Source organism: Coffea arabica, chromosome 2c, assembly GCF_036785885.1.
Source record: "Coffea arabica cultivar ET-39 chromosome 2c, Coffea Arabica ET-39 HiFi, whole genome shotgun sequence".
Classification (NCBI taxonomy): Eukaryota; Viridiplantae; Streptophyta; class Magnoliopsida; order Gentianales; family Rubiaceae; genus Coffea; species Coffea arabica.
In genome coordinates, this window is record NC_092312.1 from 19,924,699 (window position 1) to 19,949,602 (window position 24,904).

At 38.4% G+C, this 24,904-nt stretch overlaps 4 protein-coding genes across 13 annotated transcripts; 2 read left to right on the forward strand and 2 right to left on the reverse strand.

Moving 5' to 3' along the window:
- The first annotated feature begins 676 nt into the window (after positions 1-676).
- LOC113726685 (uncharacterized) lies at positions 677-9,298 on the forward strand. 8 transcript variants are annotated; one of them, XR_011839168.1, is made up of 5 exons: positions 677-2,758; positions 3,145-3,191; positions 3,309-3,450; positions 8,367-8,761; positions 8,972-9,298. XR_011839168.1 is itself a non-coding variant. In XM_072075037.1 (3 exons), exon 1 carries the CDS (start codon positions 1,255-1,257, stop codon positions 2,755-2,757), a length of 1,503 nt encoding a protein of 500 aa, XP_071931138.1. In that variant the 5' UTR covers positions 677-1,254; the 3' UTR covers position 2,758; positions 3,145-3,191; positions 3,309-6,404. The 8 variants fall into 8 exon arrangements, 2 of the variants coding, with proteins under 2 accessions (XP_071931138.1, XP_027106334.2); XR_011839169.1 differs by having other exon boundaries at positions 8,367-8,492; positions 8,568-9,298; XR_003457603.2 differs by having other exon boundaries at positions 8,367-8,492; positions 8,586-9,298.
- Positions 4,122-4,652, reverse strand: LOC113724036 (L-type lectin-domain containing receptor kinase SIT2-like). Its single transcript, XM_027246987.1, has one exon. It carries the CDS (start codon positions 4,650-4,652, stop codon positions 4,122-4,124), a length of 531 nt encoding a protein of 176 aa, XP_027102788.1.
- Positions 9,299-14,121: 4,823 nt separating the features above from the next.
- Positions 14,122-15,462, forward strand: LOC113726687 (NAC domain-containing protein 104). The gene is made up of 3 exons (XM_027250534.2): positions 14,122-14,421; positions 14,754-15,031; positions 15,118-15,462. Exons 1-3 carry the CDS (start codon positions 14,259-14,261, stop codon positions 15,253-15,255), a joined length of 579 nt encoding a protein of 192 aa, XP_027106335.1. The 5' UTR covers positions 14,122-14,258; the 3' UTR covers positions 15,256-15,462.
- A 3,813-nt stretch (positions 15,463-19,275) lies between these two features.
- On the reverse strand, positions 19,276-24,827 carry LOC113726692 (uncharacterized). 3 transcript variants are annotated; one of them, XM_027250551.2, is made up of 7 exons: positions 24,350-24,827; positions 24,077-24,193; positions 23,727-23,802; positions 23,110-23,205; positions 21,488-22,004; positions 20,364-20,499; positions 19,276-20,116 (listed from the first exon to the last, which is right to left on the reverse strand). In XM_027250551.2, the coding sequence occupies exons 2-7, from the start codon at positions 24,191-24,193 to the stop codon at positions 19,922-19,924; spliced, it is 1,137 nt and encodes a 378-aa protein (XP_027106352.1). In that variant the 5' UTR covers positions 24,350-24,827; the 3' UTR covers positions 19,276-19,921. The 3 variants fall into 3 exon arrangements, with proteins under 3 accessions (XP_027106352.1, XP_027106353.1, XP_027106354.1); XM_027250552.2 differs by having other exon boundaries at positions 23,143-23,205; positions 24,350-24,489; XM_027250553.2 differs by having other exon boundaries at positions 19,973-20,130; positions 24,350-24,489.
- Between the last annotated feature and the right edge of the window lie 77 nt (positions 24,828-24,904).

Consider the following 24,904-nt stretch of genomic DNA (forward strand, 5'->3'; position numbering starts at 1 on the left):
CGTCTAACTTCATCTTCTGTTTTTTAATTACTTTTTTACAGTCCAAGAACCTACAGATTTGGCCTTGCCCGATTGGTTTACTTAGCTTGGGACAGCTGAAACGCAAGAGCCAACAGCATTGTCTTCTTCATCCTGGCCCATCGAACCTTGTGGTAAACTCCTGATCCCAAATAAACCAGATTATTGCATACATGGTCAGGGATGTTGTCCAAGAACTGCTGCTGTCTTACAACTTTCCCATCTTTGATTTGGAAGGCAAGGCAACGATGAGAAATTGTAGGGAGGCGCATAGCGCATCAGTGTATCATCATCACATAGAACGGCGCGTTTGACAACTGGGAGGGGGGAGAGGGTTTCAAACTATCAGGAATGACTTCATTGTCTTTCCACGGAGCGCTGAAACCGTCAAATAACTTTCAGGCTCCCATTTTGATCCCTCTGTTGCACAGTCATACTCAAAAGAAGCCTCTGTGGTTGATGCGCAAAGCTTTTCCCCAACAACAACAGAAGCCAACTGGTGAAGAACTTGATCCATGGATCAAGGATCTCAGAGGAGACCACTGTTTGGTACGAGGATCATACCGCTCAAAGCTTGCATCAGGCACATGATTGGAGTGGGGGGGGGGGGGGGGGGGGGGGGTGGGGGGCAGCAAGAACGTACAAAATGCCTTTCAATCACTACAGCAAGGGGACAAGACTTGCCAGAAATCATTTCCTTTTGAGGTGAAAGAAAGACCAACTGAAGCTGGAGCAAACAAAGAGATGCTTTTTGGGAATCCAGCGAAGGTGCTGCTTAGCAGTGCTCCTCTTGAGCATGGGCGGAAACTGCTCGTCGTAGTGGGCAGGGGAGGCGATTTGCTCCGTGGGATGTGCATGTAGAGAACTAATTATTCTGTCTGACATTGTCATTTTTTTTTTTTGAATGTTTTAATGGCAAAAAATATATATGATGCTACGTTGACTGCTAGGAATCATTAAAGGGACCCGGATGCTGCTAAAAACTTGCTAGAAGCTCAATGAATGTATCGAATAAAAGGCAATTAGGTTGGAAAAAGAAAAAGGATCTGTAGCAGTACCATTCTTTGCTATTTACATATATTTATTGAGGCGAGGCGCGTAATGCCCACGTGGCAATGTGACCGAAGAGAATGCCACCGCGGATTTGAAGCCAACTCGAAAGGTCATATGGATAAGGCTCATGCCCCGTAAATCAATTGTCCAAGAAAAGTAGCAGCAGCCCAATCATCAACGACGATGACGCTGCCCGTTTCCCCGTTCGCCATCATCAGCCCCTTTCCAGCACCAGCTTTGACTACCTCCAACACAAACCTCTCTCATTCCTGTCATCCTTTCTATCACCGTTTCAAGCCCATCAATGCCTCCTCGCAAATCTCCCTCCACTCCCCTTTGTGCAGTCAAAGCCCCTCCACCTCCTCCTCTTCTTCCCTCCCTACAAAAACCGGCGTCATTGTGATCGGAGCTGGCCTCGCCGGCTTAGCCGCTGCCACTCGCCTCCAAGCCGACAATATCCCCTTCCTCCTCCTCGAAGCTTCTGACGCTGTTGGTGGCCGCGTCCGTTCCGACCTCGTCGACGGCTTCATTCTGGACCGCGGCTTCCAAATCTTCATCACCGCTTACCCCGAAGCTCAAAAGCTCCTCGATTATTCACCTCTTAACCTCCAGAAGTTCTATGCCGGAGCTCAGGTCTACTACGACGGTCGCTTCCACATCGTAGCTGACCCCATCCGTCACTTCTCCGATGCTCTGTCGTCCCTCGCGAACCCCATTGGTACGATTGCAGATAAACTCCTCATCGCTTTGACCAGAGTCAGGGTTTTGACTCAACCCGACGATGAAATTCTGAGCGCTCCTGAGGTTTCGACCGTTGATTTTTTGAGGGAAATCGGATTTTCGGATTCAATTCTGGATAGATTTTTCCGGCCCTTTTTTGGAGGCATTTTCTTCGACACCGAGCTCAAAACGACGTCGCGGCTATTCGATTTCATCTTCAAATGTCTAGCTCTCGGCGAAAACACGATTCCCGCCTGTGGCATTTCCGCCATTCCAGAGCAATTGGCTGCCAAATTGCCGTCAAATTCGGTCTTTTTCAACTCAAGAGCAAGTTCTATTAGCGTTATCCAGGCGGATTCCGACGACTTCACCGTGAGGTTAGAGAATGGGGAGGAGGTGAAGAGCGAGCTGGGAGTAATAGTGGCGGTCGAAGAATTCGAAGCGGTTAAGATTTTGGCGGGAAACTTGGACGCTCCGGTTCAGGTGAAAATTCCGATTCGGAGCACTGTTTGTTTGTATTTCTCGGCGGATCAGGATAAGGTGCCGGTTAAGGATCCGGTTTTGTTTCTTAACGGGTCAGGAAAAGGGGTTGTGAATAATATGTTTTTTGCCACCAATGTGGCTCCATCTTATGGACCTCCGGGAAAGGGGTTGGTTTCAGTGTCTTTAATTGGGTCGTTTGATAACGTGGGCGAGGAGGAGTTGGTGGAGGGCGTTGTTAAGGAACTCTCGGGTTGGTTTGGGGAGGGTCTTGTAGGGTCGTGGAAGTATTTGAGGATGTATAGGGTGGGGTATGCCCAACCGAATCAATGCCCGCCCACAGATTTAAAGAAGAATCCGAGGGTTAAATCCGGTTTGTATATATGCGGTGATTATGTGGCTAGTGCTACATTTGATGGCGCTTTGGCGTCTGGAAGGAGAGCTGCCGAAGCCTTGATAAGGGAGAGGACACTGAGTAAAGTTTAAGGTTTATAAATTTCTTGTAAATTGGCTTTGATGTCTATTTTTGCAGGTACTTTGAAAGTAATTTTGTACTAACTTGGAAATTGTAAGAGAATCTGTAAAATCCACGCGTACATTTTTTGATCCTAATTGTTTGTGATTTATGAATTGATTAGCACGCTCTTTACAATCTGTTTCAGTATGACTTTACCATAGCTAGCATGCAGTTCATTTACAGAAATTGTGGCAGCATTATGATAGCATGCAAACCGCGGAACTGATGCGTGTACTTTGGTTGAATATTTTCTCATATCAAGTACCTCGGCACATTCATAACATTGAATGTGAATTTTTTTTTTTTTTTTGATTGTGCTATTCTTCGAATCATCAGTGCTGGCTGCTTCATTGCAGTTCAACTCTTTGCACCTGTTGGTCATGCTGGAATCTGCATTATAAAGGTGATGTGGATAATGTTTTGGCATTAATAATTTCTAGCGCTCACTGACAGCTGAACCATGAAAGTGGAATTTCAGTTTGGACTTTTAAAGATAACTATTATCTTCACTCCCGTGCAGTTCTTACTTGTATTGTTTGTGTTCCCCCGAAAAGTGTCCCTGAGTTGCAGATAGAAAGCCTTGCAGAGAAATCACATCCCTCAGCAGCTCAATTCACTTTGGATCATCAAAATGCCACTACTATCTTCGGCTTGTCTGTAAGGTATTTCCTTTCTCATTCCAACTCCAGCAAAAAGCAAAACTATGTAAGATTATCAATCCTTTATTGTCCTCTGCAAGTTCGGTTCATTTCTTCACGAGCACGACTGGAAGTATGGGCATTGGTATCAATCTGTCTTGTGATTATTGGTTTTGAAAAACCCCATACTTAAGTCATTGATAAATTATTTTCCTCAGACTATTGAATAAAATACAGCAGCATTGAGCTATTCTTTCAATTTTAAAAAGTTAATGCAACATGGACAGCTGATACTTGATTGCAGAACACAATGGATGCCCTTCCAAGTGTTCAACAGGTTAGAAAGTGATTCTTATAGCCTGCTTAGAAGCAATTGTCTTGTCTAAGCTTGAGAAACTAGTACTCCTGGATGAAGTTACTGCTCCACATGAAGGATATAAGTCATCCAGGCAAATGTCAGGATAGTCTATTCGTGTGATGACCCCGGAAGCTTCATGCTGGAAATCAGGAGGAAACGGAGGAAGGCTGGATCACCTAATAGAACTTCCACCACCCTTCTCATAGTAGGTCTGCACTCAGGCTGAGGATGAGTGCATATTAGGCCAAGAGTAAGCACTGGTTCAACTTCGTAAGGGTTATACTGGTTGAGTGAGGGATTGACTGCTTGAACCACTGCTCCTCATGAGTGTGACTCCTTAACCCAGTCCACTGTTACCAATTCTTTGTGGCTGTATTGGTCTCCTTCGACAAGTTATCTCTAGCATGAGTGCTCCATAACCATACACATCGCTGCTGCTTGTAGCTTTTCCAGTCCTGGTGATTTCAGGGGCCAGGTATCCAAGTGTTCCGACTACGTGTGTAGTCTGTGGATGAATCCCATGGCTGTAAGTTCTGGCCGGGCCAAAATCTCCAAGCTTCGCATTAAGATTTGCATCTATGAGAACATTGCTGGGTTTAACATCTCTGTGAAGTACCATCTGATTGCATTCTTCATGGAGATATAGTAATGCCTCGGCAACACCAAGAAGGATCTTGTATCCTTGTACCCAAGTCAGTTGCTTAATATTTTGGTGAGTATCGTCAAACAAAATCTTGTCAAGACTTCCATTTGGTACATAGTCATAGACAAGTAGTTCATCATGTTTCCTGCACCAGCGATGCAATTGTACTAGGTTTTGATGCCTGAGTCTCCCCATGCTTGCTATTTCTGCTGCTAATTCTCTCATTCCTTGACGTGAATCGGGGCAACCTTCTTTATTGTCACTTCCAGCCCTGTACTAGGGACTACTCCCTTGCATGCCTTCCCGAAACCTCTTGTCCCTATGACATTCTTCTCTCTAAAGCCCCTAGTGGCGGCATACAGCTCACAGTATTTGAATCTGCAAGCTCCACAATTTCCCAGTCTTCTAAAATCCCATCCCTGTTTCTAACATGATTTATGACATGAAGAGCTCCTGAAACAATTAGGAAAACTAAAGTCAAGCTGGCTAAGGTAATACCGATGAGAAATCCCTTCGTGTGCACTGCCTTCATTTTTATAGGTTTGACAAGAAATCGGAGCTCAGAAGGATCTAAATCCTGCGCCTTCCCTCCTATCTTGAGGCTCCATCCAAGCATACTATGAGCGGCTGAAAGTTGTCCAGTGGAAGCAGAGAAGCCAGCATACATGTAGTCATCTAAGAAAGATGAAAGGTCAATAGGAAAAGATATGAGAGGCCGAGATGTCCTTCTCGATGCTAGAGGAGATACAGTAATATTAATGAGCATCTCCTAGTTGTCATAATCAATCCATGCCCAAATACCATTTCCGCGATGGAGAATTATTGACTGGTTTTCTTTGCCAGTGTCATCTATATAATAAGCAGCTGCTATACACACACACACACACACACACATACTATTAATAGTTCACGTGCTTTGCACGTGATTGTAATAGCTTAAAATATATTATTCTTTAGATACTAAAAATTTTTTATGAAAATTTGATCATCAACATCATAACATAGTATTCTTAAGTTATTTATTATTTTAAGCTCGTTACTTTTAAAAATTTTATTAAATGAAAAGCGACAGAAAACATTCCAATGTAATTGACATGTCATTTAGGATTGAATTTGGAATCATGTACCAAACACTTTTTGATTTATAGTTTGAACTCTAGTATATCAAATATTGATAACATATTATGTTTTACCAAAATTATTGTGTATTCATGATTCTATTGCATATAAACCACAATCATTGCAATTTTTTATAAATAAACGAAGAATATAATTAAGTTAGAAAAATAAATAAACATACATGTAATTTGAATACCTTGTATTATATTAAGTCTATTTTTGTCAATAATAGAGTGTAAATGATCCTCGATGTAAAGTTTTTTTGGCTTGTACATTCTGACAATTGAAAGTTTATAGATAGAGATAGTTGGAGTTTTTCTATTTTTCTTTTCTTTTGTTCATATTTTTAGCACAATCCAATGCGAAACAAAAGCAATAAGTCTACGTTTTTCATATGAGCACAATATTTTGGTTTTAGTATTAGTTGTTTTTGATGATCATGGAATTGGAATGAGAATTGTGGCTAATTAACAATTTTAATATTAATTTTTTGTATATTGCAGTGTTTTATTTTTAATTGCCAATTTTTAATCCATAACCACTGTCATTATTATCAATTATTGGAATGCACTAAATATGTCTAATTACAATAGTCACCATAAATAAAATTTACTTAATTTTAAAGTTTTTCATTTAATAACCGTTTCCCTTATTAGCTAATATTGCAATACAATAAATATATGTAATCATTAGAAAAAAATAAGGATATTTGGGCATCACTAAAAACAATTTGGATATCATTTTCATTTTATCATTCTTCATTTTAAATTTACTCTTATTATAATTCTTATTTTATCATACGATATGGCTTCTACCTTGAAGGATGGACTTGGTTTGCTCAAACCAATACGTATGAAATATTACTATATTATTGTCAATAACAATGTTTGTCTTCCCTTGGATATAAGTGATTTGGATGTTGTCTTTGGTATTATTTGAATTGTATTCTAACTTTTTAATTCATATACTATTTACTTTATGTCATTTTATGAATAGTTTTCAATTTTTTTTTCAGTTTTTCTTGTTTTGATTAGTTGCTATTAATGATAATAGTGGTTTGTATGGTGTTATTTCAGATTTCTTTTTTTTTCCAATTTAATACTATTATTTCAGTTATAAATGGGTTATCATTTTTTGTATATTGAAATTCCATTGGGTGCAATATGAAAAATTCTTTATATGGGCAAAAAGTGCATAATTGTAAAATTTGCTTGTGATATTTGTATGAAGATATACAGATGAATTAGTGTTCTCTTCTCCTTGTATGTTTCTCTATTTTCTGGAGAGTATTTGTATTTTGACATTGATTTTTTTTTATATATATATAATCTTAACCAATGACTAATGAGAAATTTTTCATACTTCAATTAAGAAATTTTGATACGTATAATAATTGGAGATGGAGTTCAAGGGTAGGTAAATAGTTTTTAATGAGCAATTTTTAATTATAATTATGAATACTATTAAGATGTAATCAATTGGAGTGTTTTATTTCTTTTAACTAGTGCCACATTAAAATGCAATAATTTTAATTAAAAGACATGAGGGTAATTTAGGAATAACAAAAATTAAGATAAAAAAAGTGCTTACACTTACATTCCCTAATACCAAGATTCATATTTTTTATATTGTAATGATGATAATGATAATGATATGTGTGTGTGTGTATATATATATATATATAAAATTATCAATATATTATCAATACATATATATAAAATTATCAAAATTATCTTTATTTATAATATAAAGATAATAATATAAAGATAAATATATATATATATATATATATATATATATTGTCTAATCCTACATTCCTACATGATTGTCATTGATGTCCAGGAGTTCAGGATTCTGAACAGTATCAAACTCAACTGCTAGAAAACCTGTGTTAAATTTTGCAATGCTAGTGTTATCTGGAAGCCCAAGGAACTGGTTTGGAAGACAACCTCTTGGTTTTTTGTGGGCATAAGAACAAAGGCAAAGCCATGAGTTCCAAGATTTGGATGTCTCGGGGTGATGGCGAGCACAAAAGTTGCGCTGAAATTAATGGGAGAAGATTTGTCACTACTCTTCTGTTTGCTTTCTTTTAACTGCAAAGGATCTGAATAGAATGCATGTCCAATTAACCTGGACGAGTCATTAGTTATGGTGAGCATGCCATCAGATGTCACATATGCAGCTCCATGACTCCATCCAAGCTGATGTTTGCTTGGAGAAACCCATTGTATGTGAAACTGCTTTCTGAACCTACAAATTCTAGAAGGAAAAGGTGCACGAGTCTCGAAATGAAATTCGGCTTAGAGTTGCCTTGGCTCACAGGATTTTGAGGTACAAAAAGTAGGATGCAATATGAGGCACTGTTCAACAGTTCTGAGCTAATGGAAACTGCATGCTCTACATATATTTCATGCAGGAATAGAAATTCCTGCCAGAGTTCCAAATATCTTGGAATCCGGGACAATTTGCCCTGAGTGGAAAATAAAAAAGGCAACCTGGAGCCAGGTCTTGGGCCTTGTTCCTCCTGTTATGGAGTTAATATTGCTTTCTAGCAAATCTGTAATTTAGTGATTCTAGTTTTGTTGCTAGACTGCGGTATATGTAGTAAAACCTGATCACCATTATTTCTTGTTTCCACCTGTTTGACCCAAATAATTGTATCTAAGATATTAAAGCTGTTTTGCCCCTAGCTGTTTCTCTGCGCACATGGTATTGCCCATGTTTGGACTGTTGTGATTGCTTGATAGGAAAGTTCTACTCCTACTCAATGTTTGTGCCATTTAGATGGGGAAAAGAGTAAATCCATTGAATTTGTATTAGGCGACAGAGTTGTTGGAGGTGACAGAGCAACTTGTCCTTGTTATCTGCTGGGCAACTACTTCATGAGCTGAGAATATTTGGACAGGTGCACTCAAAACCCAAGCGCTGATGGAACTGCAGCCGCAGGTGCAAATGTTATATTTCTGGTCTTAGTGAAGTATTCATTGCAAAATGTTTTAGTACTGATCAGTCGGGCCGTAGTGATGTTCTCTTTGCTAGATATAAACAGGAGTGACAGTGGATATAGTGTCTTGAAGAGTCGATGATGCTCAATAGAAGGGGATCAAAGTGCAGGCTTTGAGATTTCAGCTACAAAAGATCAACTTGCTGCTGGTGCCTGACCAATTTTTTCACGATCCCGTCTTTGTAGCTTAGGAATGAACTGCAAATAATTGGTAAGGAATAAACAAATTAAAAACATGAAGCATGTCGGCAGAAGGAAGTGAGCATATGCCAATTTTATATGAACATAAGGAGGTCTTTGTCTGTCTTTCAAGAAGAAAATTGCTAAGTTTTAGTTGAGTCTTTATTTGAACAAGTTCGTAACTGCATCATTCCCCGAGACATTGAGAAAATAAAGCTTCACAAGCAACGTTCACTTGCAGCGATTACATTATTGAAATCAAAGATGGGGAAGGACTAGGAGAAATATGGAGGAGGACTGGGAGAAAACCAAAAAGAAGCAAGAAGTCATTGCTAAGCTGGTTTGAGGCTTCATCCTTGCCTCTGGTTTGAGGCTCAATCATTGAAGAGACAGTTTGTGGAAAATTCTTTCACGTTTCATTTTAGTTGCTACAAGGTTGATAAAAACATGTACATAACATGAGTAATTTCATTATAAACAGTTCCTCTGGAATATTTCTTGGCTGGTAGCTGAGCCTACACCATCCATCATATATCAAAAGAGAAATCTCTTGGATCCTTTAACCTCCTGCATGAAAGATATCAATTACTTTCAGACACTACTAGTTTTGCAAACAGATGAATGTCACGACAGCATTCTCCTTATCCTTTTCAACTTCGAGAACGTTGACATTATTACTCAGCGGTCATGAGTATTAGTAAATGTAAAGCTTTCTGGCACATTACAAGCACTCGCTTTATTGAAGTTTTGATGTGCACTCACATTCTCTGTGTTCTGTGCATCAGAAGAGAACTGCGAGGGCCGACTGACAGACATCTTAGCACTGTGTCCTTTGCGGCTGTTGTTAACTGGAACATTAAGTCTGCTTTGGGGCCGGTCCATTCTTAGTTGCAAAATTTGGGCTATGGAATCCTTTCCCTCGCCCGCATTAATATCTTCCAAATTCACTGAACTGAATCAGCAGTATAAATTTAGCAGTCCAGCGGCTCAAAAAGAAAAAGAAAAAGAAAAAGAAAGAATTACTATGCTGAAAGTTTGTGATGATATCTTCTGTCATTTGTCATCGGCTAAAGACACTAACTAAGCAGAAATATGTAAATTAGACTGATCAGCAATATCTCAACCTGAGCAACTGGACCACGATCCTAAAAGTACCAATTGATTGGTAGTTCTTCATAGCCTGCTTTGTGTCATGTCAGTGCTTTATGTGTACTGCTCTGCTCGCTCTTGTTAAATATCATGTCATAAATTTCTATTATTGGACTTGTAACAGATTAACTTTGCTTTCCTAACCCTAAAAGTTACCTAATAGTTGGGCAAAAGGCTATTGAGCTGATGAGCTCTCAATTAAATGAGTGAAAATCAAGATAGAGATGAGTTTTTCGCCACTGAGGGAATGCAAAGGTGGGACTCCACGACCCACCTCAACTGGAAGAAAAGACACAACTATATGTGTATCTATATCTATCTATGCAGTCATCTCCCTCATCTTCAACTTCACCTGTCTCTCCATTAATAACGTTTGGCATTTGGATAAGGCTCAAACACAAAGTTGGGGTTCACATTTAGGATATCCATTGATGGCAACTAGTACAACGTTTTCAATTGGAAAATGATATTAGCACTCCAAAAAAATTCTCTAACACTTTATCACCTTTTATGCTTTTAAAAGAGAGGATGAAGTGTTAGAGATTTTTTTTTTTTTTTTATGAGCTGGTGTTATTTTACTGTAAAGCCGGACTCTTGAGACCAATCGTGGCTAAAATGAGCATTCACGAAAGAACCCGAAAGAGAAAAAAAAAATCTATGAGTAGTATCCTTGAGAATTTTTTTTTTTAAACATTATGATTTATGTATTGCAAGCAATGCGAATAGTATATATAAGTGAATACTTGTTTGACAAAATTATGCTAATTTTCTTCTTTTGATCTGTTAGAGTCTGGTAGCATAGCTAGTATGATTTAGACACCTGAAAGTTAGAGGGGTCCTAATAAGGACTCCATCCTACTATCTGACCTGATTTCCCCTAAAACAAAACTAATATTCCAATCAGATTGTGTGTTTCCACAAATCGTTGGAATTGTGCTCCGAAACCCTATGACCTTCTCTGTAGATCCACTCTAGCCCTTGGAATTAATTACACTGGTACATTCAATTTTTTTTTTAAAATTTTTTTTTTTTTTGGGGTAGAAAGAAGAAAAGAGAAGATGAGCCCACATGCACTCATGCAACAGCAAGTACAATAATTGATCTTACCAATAACATTAGAAACATACGTTAAATTTGTTCATGAAATTATTAGAACAACCTAAAATTTGTACTTGTGTTGGTTGATGCAGGGTGGCTTCGTATTGTTTTTGTCTTACGCTGCTAGGCTAATTGTTTGGAACGCAATCACCAGCAGTTGCATTGGTTCGCAGTACATATTTAGTGTGATCCTATGCTACGGATGCAATGAGTTTTCATTCTCAAGTGATTTGGTAGGTGAACTTGAGGATAATTGTATGATCTTCTGATTCCTGCTTTCTGCTCCTACTTCCTAGGTGCGTGTATGATCCAATCTGATGAGTTGCTTAATTATTTACCTAGCGATACAGTGAAATTACAGCAGCACTATACTATAGTATTATATATATATCAGCCTCAAATAACAATTCAGCCAAATACTACATGGTAGGTAATGGTAAATGGTAAGTTGAACTAAGGTGTGAAAGATTTTAACTGGCAGTCTAATGCACGCACTTTCTGTTCAGGTTCGACCCTCACTAATACGTTTCAAGATTTCAGATGCAAGACATGCACAAGCTTTAATCTCTTCTATATTGGTTGTCTTGACTACTGAGTTAACTGATGATGAGGTGCATGCTGAGCATAAGTAAGAACATTGGAGCACAGCATCCAGTTTTGCTCCCTCCTCCCTTCAGTCTCTCTCAACCATATGTCATGTGAGAAAATGTTGACCATCTGGGAGATAAAAGAGGATATTTAGGTAGCGTCGGATTATCTTCTTCATAGGAAGATAGATCACGCCGAGGAGTATCCATCTTCCATCGAGATGTATTTGTCTATGGCATGACAATCCCTAAGTTTGGCGCAGTGTGATAGGGAAGCTATGAAAGAAAGCCATGAGCAAGTGGGGAGGGGAGGTGTTACTGTCTTTTTACCCTAAAATCGTCGTACTTCATGGCATACTTGTTTTGACTTTTGACAATAAAATTGTGGGGCAGTCATCCAAGCTAGCGCCCCCGCGTGAATGGGTCAGCGGTAGCACTTTCCACCAGGCGACCGTCAGGTCTCAAGTTCGAGTCTCTGCTCTGCTGGATTTCTCTGCACACTTAACGCGCTCGGATCAGGTTGGGGCGCCGGACCCGAGTCGCAGGGGATTAGTCGGGCCCGTAAGAATTGACCCCGACACCCCGTGTCGACCAAGCTAGCTAGGTTATCATGTGTTGCCATGTACAAGAGGCAAAGGTGTCTTTTAAATTGGGATCCTATCTTGGATAGATCAAAAGTCTTTTGGAAGTTTTAGAACATAAAATTATACTAGTAGGATGGTAACAGCAATTAAATTGGAATTTTAACAACTATGATGAGACGGTGAGAATTCCATGTTAACATAAAATGATTAATCCACTTATCATTCCCAACAAAACCAAAAAAAAAAAAAAAAAAGGAAAGACGACTCTGCTTGTGGTTAATATGGCACGAGGGTGACTCCATTCCATTATCAGAGAGAGCATTTTCTGAGGATGTCTGTGCACGCCCTGCCCTGCATCCACCTGTAACTTTCCATTAACAAAGACCTCGAACAACATTTCGCCAATCCCGCCCGTATGGTCATTGTCCTTATTTAGCCTTTAGTCTTTTCCTTCATTATTTCGAGTCCTACACTACCCAAATCCATTGCCTACAAACATATGATATCTCTTCAGAAGCCAACATTGAATGAAAAGCCAAGCAGCCCACAGCAAGTATGTGTTTCATTGTACGAGTTATTATAATCTTGTGAAGGTTAAAAGATAGATTACGTGAACTTGATATGACCAACAATAGAGAGAATGAATCTGCATTAATTCAACAGAATGCAAATTCTGAATATTATCATATATGGCAACAAATCTTCTACCAATTCAGTTCCCTGACTGACGGCTGCAACTTTGTCGATAAGGATGCTGGCTACTAATTGTAGTGCTTCTACAGTAGGAACTGTCAATTCCCAGAAGAAGAACTCAGAAGAGAAATGCCTTCATCATCATCATCATCAATGATATTAAGGAGATAGATAAAGATGGCGCTGCAAAATGCCAAAATCTCCACTGGTCACTTAAGTTGAGCCATGGGATTAACTTAACTTGATTGTAAATGGGATTAACTTAACTTAATTGAACTCTGTTACAATCATCATTATCCAAGAAATGAGTGGCTCGTGAGTATAAAGAAAGAGAAGCAGCAATTTTGGCACAAATGGAAGATGAATACTAATGGGGCCACGAGCAGAACTTAGTTGAATCCATTCCATCCCTATAAACAGTTGAATTGAATCCATCCCCGCCTTGCACAACTCGGTCGACCAAAACTGGAAAGATTAAAATAAGACAAAATCTAACGATGGAATAAATTTAAGAAGCTGGTAAAATTATTATTATTATTTTTGGACTGGTTGCTAATGATGATAATAATTAGTTTGAAGGGCACTCCCAAATAGGTGGGTCACTCAGATCGTATGTATGGTCCACAAAGCAAGCAAAGCGGCAAACCATGACACGTGGGTGCCATGAGGTTGAAGATGATATAAGCGTGAAGTGTGATGATGCTGACCCGAAGTTTTTTGAGCCCTTTCCTTTCTTTCTAGCTGTATATTTTTTTCCTCCCCCCCTTTTTGTGTCCTGGAATATATATACATACATATATATATATATATATGTATATATGTGTGTTGCCCACACTATATTCTATTCGTACACTAATGCAGTTATGATAAATTACTTAATTTGGGGGTAGCATCAGTGTGTCAATGTGGTGGGGGTGGGAGATGGAATGCGGCTGATGAAGTTGGATTTTGCTGCAGCAGGAATGGTAACCCGTAACAGATCCCGTTACTTGGAAAGTGTCCAACAATACAATACATTCCTTCACCCGCCGCCTTGGAGTTGGCCAGGGCCATCACCCCAACATTACATTACTTGTCAAAAATATCATACACCAAAAAAAAAAAAAAACCACAATACCAATAGGTCCAATACCGATATTCTTGATTGATTGATTGATTGGTTGAGTTATGGTGTTGCCTCTGATCAAATCGCACCTTCCATTTCACGTTAAATAGCCAAAACACCTTCTCTCTCCACCCTCCCTCCTCCTTCCCTCTCGCTAGCTATAGCTATAAATATCACTTCTTGTACAAAAAAATAACACTTCACCACACTCGCAATCTATCTTCATCCCCCTCCTCTATATATACATACATATATAGTAGGAGTAGTAATAGCATTTACTCACGTATATATACAGCCGGTAGTGTATAGTCCATGGGGGATAACAATGCGAAGCTCCCACCGGGATTTCGGTTCTATCCCACCGATGAAGAACTCGTCGCTCATTTCCTTCATCGCAAAGCTGCACTCTTACCTTGCCATCCGGACGTCATCCCGGATCTTGATCTTTATCCCTATGATCCGTGGGACTTAGACGGTATCCATCCTTTTCTTTCTTTCTTTCTTTTTAAAATCCCTCTGTTTGCTAAAGTACATGGTAAAGAAGAAGAATTGAGCAAAATACTACATATAGGCTCGACCACCTTTTGTTTTTGGAGCATTCCTTTTTTTTTTTTTTTTTTCAGTCTTGATATATGTATAGCTGATCGACGATATATATATATATATATACTGCATAGACGTGAATAACCAACATGAATAAACATAATAGAAATTAAAACCAGTGGATATATAATAGGATTCTACTTGCATTGATTTGATGGCAATTAAATGTACATATATATACCCAGTTTGGTTTCGAGCATGCAGGAAAAGCAATGGCGGAGGGTAACAAATGGTACTTTTACAGCCGGAGAACGCAGAGCCGAATCACGGGTAACGGGTACTGGAAGGGGATGGGTGTGGATGAACCAATATTGTCGAGCACTTCGGGCCAAAAATTGGGCATGAAAAGGTGTTACGTGTTTTACGTGGGTGAACCTTCCGAGGGTGTTAAAACCAACTGGATTATGCAGGAATATAGACTCTCCGCCGAAAATGGTTCTTCCGGCAGCAGTAGATCATCCAAAAAAAGACACTCAAAAATAGTAAGCACCGTGTCAAATTGTTGTCTGTCTATTCGTTTTTCATCATTCGGAATTTAAACAATTTGGTTTGTTGGTTGGTTTGGCAGGATTATAGTAAATGGGTAGTGTGTCGAGTTTATGAGCGTAACTGCGATAATGACGATGACGATGGGACAGAACTTTCATGCCTGGACGAAGTTTTTCTGTCGCTGGACGATCTCGATGAAATTAGCTTGCCAAACTAGCTAGCTTAGCCAGCTGATCCAGCACGTAAGTTAGGACCTAGTTCTAGCTCAAGATACAGCAGGCCTAACACTCAGCATGATCATCTCCTCCTATCCATTATTATGTAGAAATATTTTCCTTCCTTCTTTTAATTCAGTGCGTACTACGTACAATTAATCAATCTTGTAACCATAAAATTAGTTCAAGGATTGGAATTTATGCTTTTACTGATTTTGTTACCTGTGATTAGACATTAAAACAGTAAATGTTCATAGCTTGAATGCAATCACATGCCTGAGCTTTATCTTTTGAACACCAATCGATTGAGCTGACCTACACAAGTTTGTCAATTGAGACGGTCATTTCCATTTGCGAGTATGTAACAGGTGGTGTTGTGATCTCAGCGCCATTTTGAAGTGGTTGTACTTTTTATTTGATCTGATGTACATTGATATCACTTTATTGCACGCATACATTTTATTCATGTACACCAATTCAGTATATGAATGCAATCACGTAATGTAAGCATATAGTACTAACATTTTGAAGAGAAAAAAAAAAAAAATGCAACAACGTATCAGTTTTACCAGAAGCTCACCATATATATGTGTCCCAAACCCTCCATTTTAGGGGTGGATTGCGAACCAAATTGAGGTGACATGGAATATCTATTCAGCTCTTGCCAACAAATATATTGACACGCAGAAAAATGATCAAAAGGGACACATGCAAAGCCAACCAAAAGCATTGTACTAAAAGATAAGACGAATCAAAATGAAGAGAACGGATGGAATTATGCCCCACTCTTGCTTCGAATTTCTACACACTTGATGGTGTTTGTTTTGAATTTTTCATGCTCACAAGTCACAAGTATTGTTTATGGAGTTTCTCACGTGAAGTATACTTTGAATTTGGAGAGAAAAGAGGGGGGGGGGGGGGTGGGGGGAAGGGAGACTTGAAGGAAGGAGGGAGGACATATATCATGTGGAGCCCTACAATCACTGTGTTCTGTGTCTGCAAGCCATTTGTTGGGGAGCATTTCTTTTGGAATCCTCTTTCTTTCTTTCTTTTTTTCTCCCCTCCTAAGTAGCCTTTTTAGCTTTTCTCTTGCATGATGGGTATTTGGTAGTTGTCTTGTGTAACAAAGCTAAGGAACCGAACCATTTTCTTGTAGGTGCCTGCTTAGACAAGCATCGAGTCATTTCTGATGTAAGCACCTCCACACGCTCGAGAATGCTCCACACGGGTTGCGTTGCAATCTTGAAATTCCAAGACACATTCTTCATATGTATGGTGATCCCATACATATGTATGGAGAAAAGAGGAAGAAAATGAGAAAGTAATCTTCATTTGCAAACTGCAAAAAGTCCATCAAAGATACATTGAGCACAAGTTTTTGCGCTCTTTTCGCCTACTATTCCGAATTACCACGGACGCTAATTGTGGGATGGTATGACGGGAATTTGTACAAGAAAAGTGTAATTGCCATCTAATTTGGCCAACCATTAGTGGAGACCTAATTATGCTGCAGTGATGAAGGAAGGACAATGAATCAAACTTTTGTTCCCAAAGCTGCCTTCTTCGTCTTTTTTCCTCCTTTGTTTTGGGCAAATTACATTTTATCCCCTTATGGTTTATTATTATATTTTTTTATACATAACCCTTCTATAATTTCAAAATCTATGCATAACCTTCTCATTGTTTGAATTAAAGTGTTAAAGTAACGAAAATGGTCATTCGTAACGGAACCTTTAAAAATATCGAAATTACCCTTGTTTAAAAGTTAAAATGACTGAAGTGACCAAAATATATAAATATAATATACATGATGCACTAACTCTGTATGATTTTAATTTCTATCATATAACTCTCTTATGGTTTAATGTTTTATCATATAACCCTCTTATACTTTTCAAAATATACACATAAATCTCCCTGTGGTTAATAAATAATTTTTAACTTTACATAGGGGTATTTTTGACATTTTAGGTGATTCCCTTATGAATTGTAAATTTCGTTACCTTGACATTTTAATCAAAATCATGAAGGGATTATGTACAATTTTTGAAATTATAGGAGGTTATGTATAAAAATATTATTAAACTGCAAGGGATAAAGTGTGATTTGCCCTTTTTTTTTTTTTTTGGTGGGTTCACGATCAGGCAATAAATTAGTTGACCTCGGAGCATTGTGGTTTGACAAAGTTTAAGTTTTTATTCTTTACTTGTCAAGGAGATTAACCCTTTTTCACCTTTATGACATACTTTTAACGAGTGCTCGAAAGCCTAACCTGGTCAAACTACTTTAACAGACATCACTATGATTACTATAATATGTGAGAGAGAGCTTATGACAATAACTTCTAGTCACATTCTTTAGAATAAGGACCGACCAAACCTGTAGTTTTGAGGGTAGTGCATAAAGATTTTACCAAAAAAAAAAAACAAAAAGAAAAACTTAGCTCTAATCTTCAAGCAAACCAAACAAGTTTATACGCGGTCAGAGTATCAGACAATGACAAATAAGGCAATCATCATGTTGTTGCAATTTCAAGACTCTCTCACTCTATTGTTGTTTCGAATGTGCTCTTTTTATTTAATTAGCAAGAAACATCTGAATCATCTTTGCAATAGAATTAGTTCATATGCTTCAGGCATAATTCAAGATGAAGAACTTTTGATTCCTCAATGTCCAAGTACATTGATTGTATAGCTCAATCGAGCCTTTACACAAAATTGTATAGTTTTGATAATCTATAAGAATTACTTATCGTTTCAACCCAAAAAAAAAGGGAAAAAAAGAATCTGTGTGTAGTTGGATTGCCTGTTATTTCAACCTAGCATTTGAAAGATTTCCAAGCAGAGTGAAGTTTCAAAAGAGTGAGTTGTTCGGTATCTCGCCCCCAATCACATCCTTTGTCGAATAAAGGGGAGAAATGAAAGTGTTATTGATATTTCTTTTCTGTTAAGTAACTTGCTTGGTGGATTTTATATAGCATAGGAAACAACTTATGCACCCTGTTGCTCTGGTTGCAAGTCAATTGAGTAGAGCACATGTAACCATAAAAATAAGCATGAAGTGGTTGCACAGCTACCAAGACAAGACACTGATGCTTTTGTATCAACCTAGGTATGCAAATTATAAATTAACTTCTTCAGCTGAGCTGAATAATTTACTATTTCATCACAAAAATACCTGAAATAGACTAAAGCCTATTGGCCGAGTGGTCATCCCAAGCCTTCTTAGGCTTGGTGGTGCGGGAGGTCAAGGGTTCGAACCTTGCCTCCCACAAAAATTTGTTACAATATGTGACGGTCTTTGTTGATCAGGTTCGATAAAATTTCTACTCACATCGAGTCTCCTCCTCCTCCCTCTAGAATAGGCTAGGTTAGGTTATAGGAATTCTATCGTATCGACAACAAAAAAAAAAAAAAAAAAAAAGACTAAAGCGTATTGCACTCTGTTTCATGCAACATAATCTCATTAGATGAGAAATAACACACACATATTTATGTACTCCGTTTGATAATAATAACTATTTCGTTGCTTAATTAGCTCGTAAGCACCGAGCATGTCAATCATCGAGAACTTGCACCGAGCACATGCACGAGAGAGAGGATTCTGTCACTCACTGGGCGTGTGTGTGTGAAAGAAAGAGCCATACATACAAACTTTGAACTACAGTTTTTAATTGTTAGCAAAGGCAACTCACATCATATGTAATGTTTTCGTGGTTCTGCTTTGAGACTTTGCTTGTAATGGAATGGCCAAATCAAATTGAAAGCCATTATGATTGCACAAGACAATGCTTCTCATGGGCCAATCTCAACTTGTTTATAAAGTTTATTAGCTTCCATTGACAGAGACCCCCCAAAACAAAAGATGTAATGCACATATACGAATTGCATATACACTATGAAAAGATCGCATTTGCCTCTACCCTCCTTCAATAGAAAACTCTTTTCTGGTTTGCTTATCTAGGAATGATGTTATATTATATTGGCAAAGAAGAGAGCAACAAAAAATCATGGTCGGGCCAATACACATTAATGTGGCTTTTCAGCCAAGCTAATTATATTAATCCAGATATCCACATCAAAGGTCAGAGGAAAAGCTCAAAACCGAGTCAACACTACTTCTTGGATCAAAAAGTTCAACACAACACAATAGACCAAGATGGAGCACAACATCCATGAGAGACAACTTCTGCCAAGTGGAGAGACCACTTGTAGTGCAAATTGACAAAGCTCAGGCAAATACCTGGGCCCTTGCCCAATATTAAATTCAGTAACACTTCTCCCTGATTTACGCTATTCTACTGCATCACATTCCTAAGCAGGTTGTAAATCTGCGTCCCAAAAAGTTTGACTGAAACAAAATAAACTACCATTGCACTATCCAATTCTGTTGAGAAGTTTCTGATCACACTCTGACATTCGCAAATCCCACTACACCCTGATAGACTCGAGCCAAATCTGCACGGTACCACACGGATCTGAATCCTAACAATGATGTCAGTTCTATATCCCAAAGTTAATACGCTCAATAAGTTTCTTTCTCACTTGGACCTGTATCAAAACTTCTTAGGATGGCATTTTGATATCCCATGGAGGGCTGTGCTACTTCAATTTAGGCTAATCAACATACCCGATATACCATAACATCCTCCAATAAGTATCAGATACTTCATTTAGGAAGCAGGTGACCAACTGCCCAGTAATAACTCCCTACAACTACAAATGATGCAATCCCGCTCCGAGCCATCCGCAACCAAACACCACGAAATAATATATTCCTGTCTGCAGGATGAATCCCTGTGAACCTCTCAAATCTCTTCCCTGGCCTAGGCCATTTTAGAAGCTTCCTCTCCATGGACACGTACTGCATCAAAGCAACTCAAAGAACAACAAATTGAACTTTATCCATAATTCCCCTCCAAAGATAAGTTGGCATAATATTTGGAAAAAAAAAAAAAAAGATTGTGTCAACATAATAATTTTCTGGAGGAAGCAGTAACCAATTACACTGAAGAGAGAACTTCAGATGAATCCCAAAGAGCCTATGCGATTAAATCTAATCTGCACACATCAATGAAAATGCTACTGTTTATTGCTTGCAAGAAACTGACCTTGGGAAGCACTGTACACTCTGATCGACTTTTTGCAGTGTCGAAAGGATGAGACGCAGCTGCAGCAATTGAACCAGAAAATCCAGCAGCAAGACTGACAGCTAAAGGAGACAAAGGACCAATTTCATCATCAGACCTGAAGAGACAAAAAAATGTTGTCAGGAAAAAAGGGTAACTTAAAGAAAAATTTGAGTTCGAGGTAATCAGAATCAGAGTTTCGATTCTTACTAACCAAGCAACATAGAGTACTTAATGCATGCAGACACGGACACCTTTGCTGTGATGTTGATTTATATTGAATATTGTGCAACTTCCGCAGGCTAGTTTTGAAGTATTTGACAAGTATGTAAAAATTTATTACTACATAGACAGAGTGACAAAAGGAGGAGCTAGATTTAAAAGATCTTGACAGTTTACAAGTGTCTCCAGACTTCAAAGTTTCAACACGAGTAGCAGTGGAAAAAGAAACAAGGAAAGGTGACTAAATACTGAATATTAAAGTAGAACGACAGATCAAACAATAAGATGCTTCGTTTGCACCCTCAAAAAGTATCATAAGAATCTTGCCCATTCATTCTAAAGTTTCTTGTCAGGCAGCCTAAGGCATGTTTGTGTGGTAAACAGTTCATGCATATTTGTATTGTAAACAGTTCATTCTAATGAAAACAAAGACTCACTGCCAGAATCTCTTGAACCATAAATCTAATTAGCCTTTGGCCTAAATTCAGCAGTCAACAATTAAGAGTACATTGGCATCATATGATTTCACAAACTATACCCACAGCAATGCAGTATAACCTCTAACATGAAGAAAACAATGCAAAGATTATCACATCTTCTACGATTAAGAATTGCATGTATTCCAAGTCAGAAATGTAAGAAATTGATTAACAAGGCTCACAAAAGTTGCAACTGAACCACCTACACATGCATATGTAATGTTTTAAGTGGACTTAGATTCATTTCGAGCCAGGGAGGAGTACACATATGAGATCCTAAATTTAGATGGTAATTCAAGATTTGTCCGGCTAATTTTAGGCAAAACAACAACACAAGTTAAAAGTGCATTATATATTTAACAAAGAAACTATTAAAGAGGAAGGACTTTCACCAAGCATAAAAACCTTGGTGGGGGTGTCATCCCAACTGCTTTCCATTCAAGCATTGCTCTGTGCAGAAACTGCCAGCTAGAAAAAAAAATTCCACCAAATGTAGAATCTCTAGCTATTCCAGATCTCCAGCCTCTCCAAAAAGCACCTATTCCCTCGAAAGAAAATATTTGTAATGGCCATCTGACCTCAATGACTGATGGTGCTCTTCCAGAACCCGTCATCATCCAAGGATACTCTTTCAGGCCATCAATCATATTGGCATATTTGGTTGTCAATGTTGATAGAAGACCAACAGAATTGTTCATTGCCCTTATGTCTGGAGAATAACCACTTAGTAATCTAGCAATCAAGGGTGAAACAGCACCATTCTGAACAACTGGCGTGGAGTGTGATATGCGAGAAGCTGAAGTCACCTGGGCACGAAGCTTAATAATTTCAAATGGAGAGCTCAAAAATGATTCCACAGCACCCGCAGCAACTCCAGCCATTAGTGCCTCAGAGACATGTACAAAATTGTCTACTCTACCATCTGACAGAGAAAGCACCAGAAAAGGTTAGTAGTGGATGCGGAACAACAACTGGTCAACTTTCAACAATATGATGTCTAAACATGCCAAACTTTTAGAAACATTGGAGATACATGCAAGTGCACAAACAAACAGACATAAACAGTTCTGGTTGCTGAAGCATTTCTGCTATCGTGAACACGACATTTAAGGTAATACAGTAAATATTAGATATTCAGTATCGAGTTTTTCTAAACAGACAGGGATGATTCATTAAAGTGTTAAAGGGCCTTTGAGGCCAAAGAATCTTTGCTAACTCATTGACTGGTGACATATGAAGCTACCAGTTGTTTTTAGCTTACCATACAATAAATCCATCTTGGATACAATAAATCCATCTTGGATACTTTACTTCCGACACTTATAATCAGAAGAAATTAAGCAGATGCTTTGTTCTTCTTCCTTTTTTTTTCCTTCTCCTGTTTGATTAAGTACTAAAGTTTATCTACCTCTCTATCGACGATGACACTTTTTATAAACCGACTGTACATTATTGTGGATTCTAGGGGAAAAGTAGATTAGGCTTTTCTTCTCCTTCTCTCTAGTAATTTTGTCGATTATTAGCCAGGAATAGATGTGAACATACTTTATCTATATTCTCTTGACAAATTTAAACAGGTAGAGTATTGTTCTGTAAGAAGAAAAAACAAACACTTCAGATATTTTAAACATTATTTCGCACAAAGATGATCCTGGCTGCAAAGATTAACTCCACCCATGTTTCTGGAATATGCTTATCCTATGAATTAGTATAATTCAGAAACAAATAGTGGGGCTAGCAATAACGGAACAGTTTCTAACTTGTTATATTCTGTTTAAAAGGAAAGTAATTTGCATGACATAATAACACTTCCTTAAATAGATGAATTCCATATACACCAGTGGCCAGAGAAGGACTTTTAGAGTCTTCCCACTGTTCGGTTCAGAATTTGGATCCTGGGCCTGGCAGGTAGGGCTGGAAGGTGTGGGGTGGGGTGGGAGAGTGAAGAAAAAAAAGAAAGGAATTCCACAGACAGATAATAGAACGTTTGCGATCTTAAATGACAACATAGAACTTGAATATGATACCCTTGTAGAATGCTGTCAATAGTTCATATGTACCAAATCGTGCTCCAACACTTGGTATCCTCCCTAGCATCAACCACCCAAGACCTCTGTACAGACCTAAATGTTAAGAAAAGAGCAAACAGTTAAAAACATTGGAAGATAGGTTGTAGATACATAATACAGATAGAGTTGGAGAACACTCTCAACAACAAAACACAAACAAGAATGGAAAGGTGAAGCACAAAGATGATGAAAGTAACAAGACTAAAAAACTGATAATCTAATTAAGGTGTTTATTTACTCCATTTCAGCATCTATTTCCCAGCTGAAACATCCAAATTATCGTTTCTGCACCACATATTTATGATAAGCAGAAAACTCTTTTTCATCACCCTATGAGTGGTAAAGTTGAAATATATTTGCATGAGCATAAGGGGGAGAACAATAAATTCATGCCTAATATTATCTCGTGAACTTTTAAATACTAACCATTAAGAATTCTAAGCCTTCCCTTAATCTGCTTTAGAGATGTTATTTGCAAAGTTTTGTTATAGAAACTACACAGGCAAAATTTATAAGCTCAAATTAAAGCAAGACATCATTTTTGCTTACCAAAAGACAGGCAGAATTGAAGTTACCTGAAATCCCTGAGAATGCTTGAACTCTCTGAACAACCTTAGCTGGTCTTAATTGTTTACTTGGAACTGATCCAACCTGTGTAGTCACTCAACCCAAAAAACAGCGCATGAACATTGGAAACTGATTACTTTTCAGGCCACCTTAGTTTTCACATAATGATACTACTTAATTCTAGCTTATAAGATACCTAAGTGATCACAAAATATGCATTCTTGAACGTTTGTTACATCTTTTGTAGTAGTTCAAATAACCTAAAACTGATTCACAAGAAACAGGCAATTACACGTACAAGTAAACGTATTGTTTACTGAAACAGTAATTTTAAAAACTTCGTCATCAAACTTGGAACCTGTATAAGGGCTTTAAGGGTATCAAGCGGGTAAGTGAGAACAGTTCCCAGTGCCACAGACCCAGCAGCTGCAACAGCATGGGTGGCAAACAAGTTATTCTTCAACAGCTCATCCATCTGCCAGATTTAGTGAAAGACAAGATAGTAATGTCAGTACGTCATCCTGGTTACCAGGTCGTCCGGGATTGTAGTAACTTGTCCAATTCTTCGGGTAGAAAACCACTGAGGTATTATGTCAAACACATGATGTGCACCGTGCTACATAGTACATACCTCAAAGATGTAACGGAAAGACAATAGCTTTCGCCGTCCAATACAGACTTCAGAGTAACTCAAGTCACCGTCGTCGGTGATGGACTAATGGGTTTGTAACGCGGTGAATATGTTTCATTGTCGAAGCTCAGAGCTAGCTTTTCTTAGTGCCCCCTTCTTCTTAGGCGTGGGTTTAAGAAGTGAAAAACGCTATCAGCAAATCAGCACAAGCTTCAGAACGCCCCTGTTGTTCGGTTTGTTAATTGGTTGAACCGGGAGCTCATAAAGTCCTGGATATCCATAATACTAATCAAAATCAAAAGCAAAAGAACACGGAACATGCATTAATTTGAAAAATAAAAAATAAAAAGAACTGAAGGTTCGACACTCCAGATTCCAGATGCCTAAACTCTCGAATTTGGCCGGATGTTTGGTTTGAGAGCTCGTGCGCTGACCTTGGATTAACGCAATATACTCACTTTCGGCGGTTAATTTTGCGATTTTTACCACTAAATTAAATAGAAATCTTACTGTAAAAAAAAAGCATGCATCGATATGATTTGAACAGTTCAAAAC

Bases quoted from the DNA above. Each gene is read 5' to 3' on its own strand.
- LOC113726685 (XM_027250533.2), top strand. From the start codon at position 1,255: ATGACGCTGCCCGTTTCCCCGTTCGCCATCATCAGCCCCTTTCCAGCA.
- LOC113724036 (XM_027246987.1), bottom strand. From the start codon at position 4,652: ATGAGAGAATTAGCAGCAGAAATAGCAAGCATGGGGAGACTCAGGCAT.
- LOC113726687 (XM_027250534.2), top strand. From the start codon at position 14,259: ATGGGGGATAACAATGCGAAGCTCCCACCGGGATTTCGGTTCTATCCC. The intron at 14,422-14,753 runs GTATCCATCCTT...TCGAGCATGCAG, and splicing joins TGATCCGTGGGACTTAGACG to GAAAAGCAATGGCGGAGGGT. The intron at 15,032-15,117 runs GTAAGCACCGTG...TTGGTTTGGCAG, and splicing joins AAAAAAGACACTCAAAAATA to GATTATAGTAAATGGGTAGT.
- LOC113726692 (XM_027250551.2), bottom strand. From the start codon at position 24,193: ATGGATGAGCTGTTGAAGAATAACTTGTTTGCCACCCATGCTGTTGCA. The intron at 22,005-23,109 runs GTATCATATTCA...TTTCTCTGTCAG, and splicing joins ATTGACAGCATTCTACAAGG to ATGGTAGAGTAGACAATTTT. The intron at 20,117-20,363 runs GTCAGTTTCTTG...GCTTTGATGCAG, and splicing joins AGTGTACAGTGCTTCCCAAG to TACGTGTCCATGGAGAGGAA.